Source organism: Ruditapes philippinarum, unplaced genomic scaffold, assembly GCF_026571515.1.
Source record: "Ruditapes philippinarum isolate M1 unplaced genomic scaffold, ASM2657151v2 ctg7593_1_1_1_1, whole genome shotgun sequence".
Classification (NCBI taxonomy): Eukaryota; Metazoa; Mollusca; class Bivalvia; order Venerida; family Veneridae; genus Ruditapes; species Ruditapes philippinarum.
Genome location: NW_026865448.1, coordinates 1 through 10,270, shown reverse-complemented (window position 1 = coordinate 10,270; position 10,270 = coordinate 1). Strand labels below are relative to the sequence as shown.

The 10,270-nt window shown below is 31.1% G+C and overlaps 1 protein-coding gene across 1 annotated transcript; it reads left to right on the top strand.

Moving 5' to 3' along the window:
• The first annotated feature begins 402 nt into the window (after nt 1-402).
• On the top strand, nt 403-8,716 carry LOC132729083 (sushi, von Willebrand factor type A, EGF and pentraxin domain-containing protein 1-like). Its single transcript, XM_060714825.1, has 5 exons — nt 403-526; nt 2,654-2,777; nt 6,130-7,490; nt 7,763-7,904; nt 8,623-8,716. Exons 1-5 carry the CDS (start codon nt 403-405, stop codon nt 8,714-8,716), a joined length of 1,845 nt encoding a protein of 614 aa, XP_060570808.1.
• The last annotated feature ends 1,554 nt before the right edge of the window (nt 8,717-10,270 follow it).

Genomic DNA, 10,270 nt, shown 5'->3' with positions numbered 1-10,270 from the left:
CTGAACTCATGACACTGATGAATCATCTCGGACATTGTCAGTCATACACTGGAGTAGGAAACTGTGTAACTCTTGATCGGGACACTGTTATCCCTGATGCAATTTCTGCAAAAAGCAATTGTGCTGGGACTATTTCCATCTAAATAACAACCCATACTGTACACGGAATTGTCATTCAAGAAAGAGGACAGCCGTAAGATGATGATGACGACACTAAAATAGAATAAACATCCACTGATAAACCAAATAAACAGGCGAATAAGACGCGCGTTGTTAAATAAAATCCTGAAAAATTGGCTGAGTGCATAATTACTGGTAAATAAGAACCGTTTATCAAAACTAAAAAGTTTCGACAAAAGAAATGTAAAGGGATTTGCTGTTTCATCTGACTTTCTCTGGTTCATGCGACTGCTACAACATGCCAAGCAGATCGATCCAAGTCTGGCTGGCTGGATCTCTCTAACGTCAGAGTTGCAAAATAAAACATCCTCTACAAAAGAGCACATGCTTCTTATTAATGCCCCAAGTACAAAAATGCCACTATCCAAACAATTCTAGAAATTTCAAAGTGTTTCAAGAGCTGTAAACCAACAGTACACATTTGTGACCTTTGATTTGGCTGCTGCTAAAAAGCATATTCTATAGACCGTATTCAAGTTGTCGCTTTTGGATGGCGTCATTGGGGGATACGGTGGACAGTGCCGATACGATTAAGTACACTAATAGAGGGATATAAAGGTCTTAATTCTTTCTCTTGTAAGATTGGAATAATGAAATTGCCAAAACTTTGTGTAATTGAATAAGATATTACATAAAAAGGATGGTGAAATGAATAAAAATGTTTACTATAATAAGGTTAACGATTTGTTTTAATAGTATACCATATTGCTGGGTAACTGATCATGATTACCATTTTCGTTAGATTCTTAATAATGAAAATTTTACCAGGCAGTTAAATCGTACGAACTTGCTAATACCAGAGATATAGATAATGTATCTATGTCTCTGCTAATATACAATATGCAAAAGATATTTTGTGTTTCAAAAATGTAAGGATTCTGTAGTTTCGAAAAACGACTGCGTAATAATTGATTGCAAGATACTGGTTTATTAAAAATCATTTTGATTTAAGCATTACTAAGACAAAGAAAAACAACAATATAAATTTATAAAATTTCAAAAAAAAAAATGTAAAATGTAAAGGCATAATAAGTAAAAAATCATTTTGAATGTACATGACTGTATACTATTTGTGTCGGCAAAAAATGTACTTTCAAAAAATTGTACATCACACCAATATATCTAAGCTGGTAAAGTAATATTTTCAACTTGATACTTTTACTTCATACTCTGCTTATCAAATATTTAAAAAAAAATCACAAAAAACAAATCTAAAACAAGTTGTGAAACACGTTCACAGAAAAACGTTATTCACTGAATTATAATTTTACGTATTTTTGACTGTGCCAGTTGGTAGGACTCTGGATCGAGTATCAAATCAGTAAGGCATGACCAATAAAGTCCCTAGGATGATCCATAACAAAATTCGGACCATAAATATTTTGACAACTAACAAAAGTGACGTAATCTGAATTAATGTTATAACTCTAAAAAAAACACCCTGGTGATTTATGATATCACAGCCAAGTGCCGCTTGTATATTCAACATATGCACCCTGTTAATTAATATTTTACGGCCCAGTGGCGCTTATATATACACATCTATTTATCTATGGAATAAGTTCCTGGGAAAAGGTCTTTATTTTTTTATCATAAGAATAGCTTTTTAATATCAAAATTATCTTATTATCGTCTGTTGCGAATCTAAAATTATAAAAGTTAATGCCACATGGTTTTCGTTCTTTCCGGAATATTTATAAAATTATATCCTTCACTGGTTCTTTGAAATATTTTAATACGGCATAATGAAAAAGAAGCAGTAAGTATTGACAGAATGCATTCTGTTATTGTTCTATTAAAGCTTGAAAAACAATCATTAAAAGCACGGATTTACATTACTGTAATATAAATTCGTGTTAAAAGACATTGGCAATCTTATTTTCATGTTTGTCACAAATACGCCGGAATTTTCTAAATGACAGAAAATAACACAGAAAAATAGGCAATTTCAGTGTGAATGGGTGTTTATAAAATATTAAAATTTGATTTAGTTACTAGCTTTTTATCCTGACATTATGGGAAATCTAGATGTTATAAATATATTCACTTTGAAGTTTCGCTTTTTCTCTCCATGGCGAGAATTAATCTTAATCTTTGTTTTTGTATTTTTTTCTATTGTCTTGATATTGAATTTATGTATGCATGCGTAAGTTTTTACATGTTATAATCATAATTGACTCTCAGTATTTACGCATTTAACATTTCAATAAGCTAACATTCTATCGGCCTGCATAGTTTTATCCCCCATTTACGTCACATCCGGTAAGGGAAGTAACTCTTCCCTGACTGTTATCGCTTAAATGAAAGGGTCTATAGTATGGAAAACTCCGACTAAGTACAGTGATACTATCATACATTTAGGAACTTTTCGTTTGTTAGGTTCATACCTAAGGGCGATTGGCAAACGGCTTCATGGAAGTGGTTTCTCAGAAATCCTGATAATAGTTGATTGAATGTGCTAATGTGTTAACAGTTGAAGTTCGCAAACATTTTGACGAGTTTGTAGCAGCAGTTATCAAAATCCACAAACCTAGTGCATTGGAAGATATCAACCAAGCGTTAAATGAGAATCAAAGACGTGAACACCTTGAAGATGTGTGAGCTAATGATTTGAACTTTACAAGAGGTATCAAGAGTTCAAGGAAGACGTCAGAAAAGGCCACTTAGGGAAGACGGCACAGTTCTGAATTGATTTATTGATAAGATTTGGCTGGTTCTTCGTTTTATGAAAGTCACGAAGGAGATCTTGACCTATACATATCAACTTTACAAAATATGCTACAATTATTCTTTGCATATGATTATCAAAACTATACAAAATATCTATCTGTATATGTTCTTATGTTGATAAAATGATTCAACACTTGTAAGAAGTAACTTGGCTAGATAAATTCGCACCGAAATAATTCGATGCCCCGAAAACATAATCAAGCCAAAAGGAGTACTCTGTTAGTAATACGTATAACCGACACTCAAACATTCACCATCTTATTTTCTACTTCAAAACAATGAACACTGTTAAGATATTTTTGCATTTTGTCACGTTTGAATGATAAGTAAGACACTTTATAGGATTTAAAGCTTTTAAAAGAAGTAAAGACATGTTCAAATTTGTTAAACTTGTGTAACAAATAAGGTGTTTAAAGTTAAATACATTGATAAAATTTATGATCAATGTTCGAGGGCAATAAACTGCGTCCTTGTTATCATTATTCAACTTGGTTATACTCTATCCAATAGTTTTAAAATCTGCATATCTTATCTTTATGCGAAAAAGGTCATTTATTGCACAAACCGTTTTTAAGAACCAGAATACGTTTAACCAGGAAGGTAGGAAGGGGTAAGTTTGAATTATGCGTTTCGTCTATAATGTAATATCTCTTTTCTCGGCCATAAAGTGCTTGTTCAATAAAATAAGTTGCTGTTCTTTCCTCTTTAATTGTTTATAAATTATGTGACGGCAATTTGTTGACAATACATTTATTTGTCATATTCAAGTGAATATAAATTCAGTAAATTTTTAATAAATATTAATATAATGATTATTGTGCGTAAGCAATATTTTATTTTTCAAAAGCTTTATTTTCTTGTGAACTGTAATAGCTCCCAAAAAGAAACTTCTTTGACAAATATCTGAATCATCATTTTCCTTCTGCTACTTTTTTGCAATTAGTATTGATTACCTGAACCATTTATTTTTGCTTTTGTTTCGATTTTGCATTTAGAAACAAACTACTGTTTTTACTTTTTGCAAAATTCATGACAAATAATTTCACATTCAACGTTACACTCTTTCTTCAGATGATAGGCAACCAACATGATCAAGATGTTTGCCTTTCGTAAAGAAGGAAAAATAATTCGTCATTAATATGGTTAACACTAAATTACATGCAACAAAACTGTATATATCCATAGTAAAATATATAAAGCTAAACGTGAACTATTACTATTTCATGACCGCAAATATTCTATTTATTTATTTATCTTCATTTATTTATAACATTCAGGGCTTAAAACGCTTACGGGTATTTTTTTTATTTTACACGCTACGCGCACGCTGGTATAATGTTTGCAAGTCATGGCATATAAAACATATAATTATATATGTTAAGTAAATAATAAAATATTGAACACCAAATTAGTGAATGTATGTTCAACTGACTTTGATGATAAGCAGTTTTTTAACAAGTCAGATTGATTTACAAGAAAAAGCGAAGTTCAACTTAATTTGTTAAATTGATTTACACCTTTATAAAGATAAATGATTATATTTCAAGTATTCATATTATGAAAATCTGAAAATGAAATTGGTTATTTATCTCTCTTAGTACTCGTTGCAGCAATTTCACAAGCACACATATATACGCATACACAATTCTTTAAATAATATGCTTATTCATTTGTGCATCATTATTTAATAGTGTGCCTAAATTTCGGCACAAAGACGTACAAGTTGTTTAAATTGTGCATGAAAAATAATTAAACTAAAACGTAAAGATGCAAATGACAAAAAAAAAATGCGAAAATATTAAATATATTATAATTGTCACCGTAAACAATGTAACAGTAACACGTTTTGGAATAATTGTCATTGGAGTGCATCTTTTATAAAGCAAACAATCTTTATCATTGACTTGATCATGCAATCCACTATTCCTTAATTATAAAATGTATTTGAAACAGCAAGTAAAATTCCTACTGTCAAAATTTGCCTGATGAATATTATTTGAGCAATGAATTGCTTGCATCTTTGCATCGACAAATGTTTGGAACATATTCGATCTGAAGGACTTTGTTTTTCATGATTTTATTTCAGGAAATTTCTTTAACAACAATAATTATTTTGGCGGTAAATTTGTTGTTGAAGTTGAGATATTGGACTATGATATGACTGCGTTTCTTACATTAGAGCTGTTTCTCGTAACATGCATTTTGATGACAGAAAAAAAAGTAGTACACACACAACAAGGTAATCTATAAGCGTTATAACACTTTAAGATTGGCTCGTTAGAACTCACTTCATCTGGTTGGGCATAAAAATATGCTTTCTTTACATTTGTCAAATTATTTCATCTCCCCTTAACAAAATATTATATAATCGCGGTTTTCTATTATCATAAATAAGCAAAAGGGCGAAACGATCATTTGACATAGTGAAGAACGCCGAACCGATAACTCCCGTCTTTCCTATAGTGCCTGTTGATCGGTTTCTCTTATTCTTACCTGCTGAAGAAAAAAGAGGGTATATGGTTCTGTTCATTCAAGCTCCTAAATGATAAGACAAATTAAATTAGAATTTTCTTTACAAGAGCTACTATCCCTAAGGTCATTAATGGTTTTTGGTGGACGAGTGCTACATGCTTGTGTATATAAAAATGATATCAAATGATATACATCATAATATTGTATTAAAGTTATCTTATGGAAAAGGTACTAGTTATAAATAAACGTTAACGAGTTGTATTTATTTTTAATCTTCAAATGTAGCAAAAGGGTGTCCCCTTGTAACTCCAAGCAATGGATGTCAAGGCGGAATTGTAACTGGTAAACAGAGTGACTTAGGAAAATTCAATGAGATAGGAAGTGTTATTTATATATGGTCAGTTCATACTCATTACATTTACTTGCGGTGTCAGGAAGATGGTAACTATAACGACACAGTTTCATGTTTGACTGTAGACCAAGGTAAGAAACAATTCTAATGTTTGGCGTTATGATTTGCATGTATTTCTTTATTTTTATGCTTCCACGTAACACTGACGTTATAACAAAGAGAAGCTACCTAAATTTTAATTTTTACGTTAAATACACGACATCGTAACTTGATATTACTACCCTTTCTATTTCATTTATATTTATTCGTTTCGATTTCGATAAACCACACGATACCAAACTTGTACCTTTTTAATTTCCAGCTGCATGTTATACGTATACTTACCAATTTATTAGGAACTTGATAAGGAACCCGAGCCAGCCAACATTTCTGACAGGACGTGTTCTCAGTTTTTCATGTGAACCAGGCTTTACATTAGAAGGCCCTGAAAGCATATATTGTAGATCATATCACAACTGGAATGATAATGCAATACCAAGATGTACAAGAGGTTGTCCATATCCAGGAAATTTCAAAAATGGTTACTATTTAGATAAAATGAATGCATTTTACACAAGCAGTGGGAAAGCAGTTACTGAACAAATAACATCGCACTGTTATCAAACCTTTAAATTGCAAGGAAGTCAGATAAGGGTGTGTCTAAGTAACGGTAACTGGAGTGACAGTGATCCGAAATGTGTTCCTACTTTATGCCTACCACCTCATGTCATTCCGCCAAATGACAGGTATGTCTTTTCTGATGGATCTGATTCTTCATCAAAATTAAATCTGATTGGAGTCAAGCTATTTCTTAAGTGTATAAAGGGATATTCTTCAAAAGAAAATGATTACATCACATGTACAGAGGAAGGCCAATGGCACCATAATAAGAGAAGTGGATGTCAAATTGTGAATTGTACAAATCCAGGAGAAGTAGAAAACGGTTTTTACACGTTGAGAAATAACTATGATAATCATCCCTATACAGGACTTAAGGTGTCTTTTGGAACGGCGATCTATGTTTCTTGTCTGGAAGGGTTTGCAATAAGTGAAAATAGCCAGTTGGTATGTAATGAAAATGGGTCTTGGTCAGGATCAAAACCGGCTTGTACTAACATCACATGTGATATTCCTCCAAAATTTGGCAATGGCAAATATCACTCCAAAAACAACGACATCCTCGAATATGGAAAAGTTGGATATAAAGAACAAATATTGGTTCATTGCAATGAGGGTTATACACTGCAAACGCATCCACAAAGAACATGTATTAAATCAAATAATTGGACCGGTGAAACCCCAATATGTGAGGAAATATTTTGTTCTAAACCTTTTCCTGCATCAAATGGGACTTACATGGATAACACAGGTAAAATTCTAACGCAAGATAAGATAAAGTATAACAAGACCATAACATTTCATTGTCTTATTGGATATAACTTAACATCTGGAACAGCAATAAGGCGCTGTCAGGATAATGGAACATGGAGTGGAACAAAACCAAAATGTTCGCCTATAACGTGTACTAAACCAAAAGAGACACCCTGTGGATACTATTCTTCAAACATAACGACATCGGAGGATCCTGTTGGAGAATTCTTGTATAATACTACACTTCTTTTTGTCTGCAATTATTCCAAATATTCTTGCCCAAACAAGACAAAAGAGATTAGATGTTCGGAAGATGGTGTATGGTCCGATAACAAACATTTATGTGGTGACTATTGCAATTTTTGTTTAAACATTCTATTGATAAAAAATATATATCAGTGTATGTAATCTTAGTAAATTTCGAAAACTTAACATATTTCATCTCTAAATATATAGTGTGCATACGTGTGTTAAACCGTATTTAATGGTTTATATTGAATAAATATATTGCCTTTCAAAATATTTTCAAAATTTACTTAAACTTATCTTCTAATTTTCAAAAGTATGAAATTTCTTTAAAGTAAGTTTACAGGTTTTTTTTAAACAATATCGTTTTAGGTGTACTTAAAGACATCAAACAAGAGCAAACTGGGAAAAACGACACCGAATATACGAATTCAGATGCATTAATAGGTGCCATTTGTGGTGTAGTCTTTATCATAGGATCTGGAGTCTTTGTCACATTTATCGTTTTGAAAAGGTAAAATTAAGGGTTTATTATCAGTGTTTTGTTTGTTAATTTCCTACTCATCACTTTTAAAACACTTTACATATAGCTAACACACATTTAATGACTCGTTGTTCTTTTTTCAATATAAATGTAACCTGTGTATCAATTTCTGTTTATCGCTGGTATGTTGTAGCCTCCTTGTTTTGTAATTGCTTAACTGTTGTGTTTTCTTTTGATTGCCTAATTGTAGTAATGTTATTGTGCAGACTGTTTTGTAAGGGAGTTCACTGTAAATTGAAAGGTTTTATAAATGTGTTTACTAAAATTTCACGTGCATGACCCTAAAATCCCGGCGAAACATCTTCTTGCTTATGTAAGATAGTTCAACTTAATACGAGTAACCTACATGACTTACTTAAGTATGGGTAAAAAAGTTACTTTATATTAACTTAAGATACTTTGATGATCCTGGTAAGAGTTTATCTATTTCATTAACATATTTGTAGTACCATATTCCTTTCAATTGATGAATTTGATAAGATGTGTTATTCATTGTTTTGTTAATTATTTGTAGTTGACTTGTATTTTGTTTGTAGGCTCGTTTTGTATGTCTCACGATAATAAAGAATGAACAACTAGAAGATAGTCTTCATTTATCCCCGGGTACATAAATTCTTATTAATGATGTGTTTGCAAATGCATTTGAAATATTGTTGCACGTAATAGATAATTTGCATTATTTCTACAGGCGAAATATTTTTAGGCGAAAAAAATCTGACGATGAAAGGCAGTCATTTAGAAGTTCTCTCACACATGCAACTGACCTGGAAATAATTCATTGATGGCCAGGAAACAAATATTGTTTACAGGTTTTACTTTTCTATTCGTATTGAGGGTTCTTTAAATGGTTGAAATACAACTAAAATAAAATACATGTCTATGGCGTTATAAATTTAAATAGAAGTTGTTTTTTTGAAGGGAGTAATGACATGTACGCTATATGGTGCATCCTCTTTCATTTCTGCCAGTGTTATTATAATTTTCTGACTCTTCAGGAAATTGATTCCAATATTCAATGTGTTAATTACCACTTAATCATGTTTAAGTAACGCTCATGTACCGACCTAATTGCTCTCGGACGATCACCACATCTTCAGGATTTAAAATCAAACGTTCATCAATAAAAGATATATATCATCTCATTAATTTAGCATGAACTATTTAGTAAATTGTAACTTTTAGACACTAAAACGTTTTTCTGTACAGTATGTGACTCTAAAAGATAATGGGACTCTTCAATGTCATCTATGATTATATATATTGGACCCTAGAAAATAATTGAAACTTTTAATGTCATTTTTGTTGATATGGGACACTAGAAAATAATGGAACTCTTCAATGTCATCTATGATGATATATACATGTATATGGGGCACTAGAAAATAATATAACTCTTCAATATCAACTATAATGATATATATGGGACACTAGAAAATGATGAGTCTATGTTGAATGAAAAAATAAAGGGATTGCTCATTGTCGTTTGTGATGATGAGTCCTTTATTTTATTCTTAATATGTTTACATGTTAATCAGTCGACAAATTTTCTTGATGCTTGGCGATTTTTTATTGATATTTTTGTAATTAAATTTATAACGCTAAACCAGGCCCTACCAAATGGTTTAATAAAAGCATTTGTATGAACAGAACGTACACAGATAGGAATGGCAGATTAACATCAAGGAACACAAAAAAAAATAGAGTATATATCAATACAACAGTTGGAGATTCCGGCAACCCCAAAACCTACTATGACTTTAGGAACTCCGAATTCTTTGCCTAAAAACAGCCAAAAAAAAAATAGATGATTCTTAAGATGTTGTGTTTTAATGGGGAAATTTCTGGAAAAAAATATTTGGGAAAAAATAAATTTAAGGTAAAATTATAGAATTTTTTTAAAGGGTGACATTAAAAATTTGAATTTTTTTGAAATTTGTTTCAATTTTGAAACACAAAATTGTTAAAATGATGTCCCAAAAAAGTAAATTTGTAAAATTGGTACAAATAAAAAATTTTTTTTTTTTTCTTTCAGGAGAAATTTATAATAAGTTTTTCAAAAACTTAAAAAGGGGGAAAAACGGTCAGTAGTAAAAAGTTTTTCAAAGCAAAATTTAAATGTTTATGCCGCCTTAAAAAAAATGAAAATAAAAAATTTTCAAAAACCAAAAAGTAACAAGTTTTTTCCCTTTTTCCAAAAATTTTTTAAAAAGACTAAAAAAAGAAACTTTGGAAAAAACCCGTCCCTTTCAGGTAAAATTAAATTCCAAAGTATTTGTTTTGTTCAAACAGTCAAATTTTTGTCCTTTTAAAAATGAAACCAAATTTTTGGGGTCTCC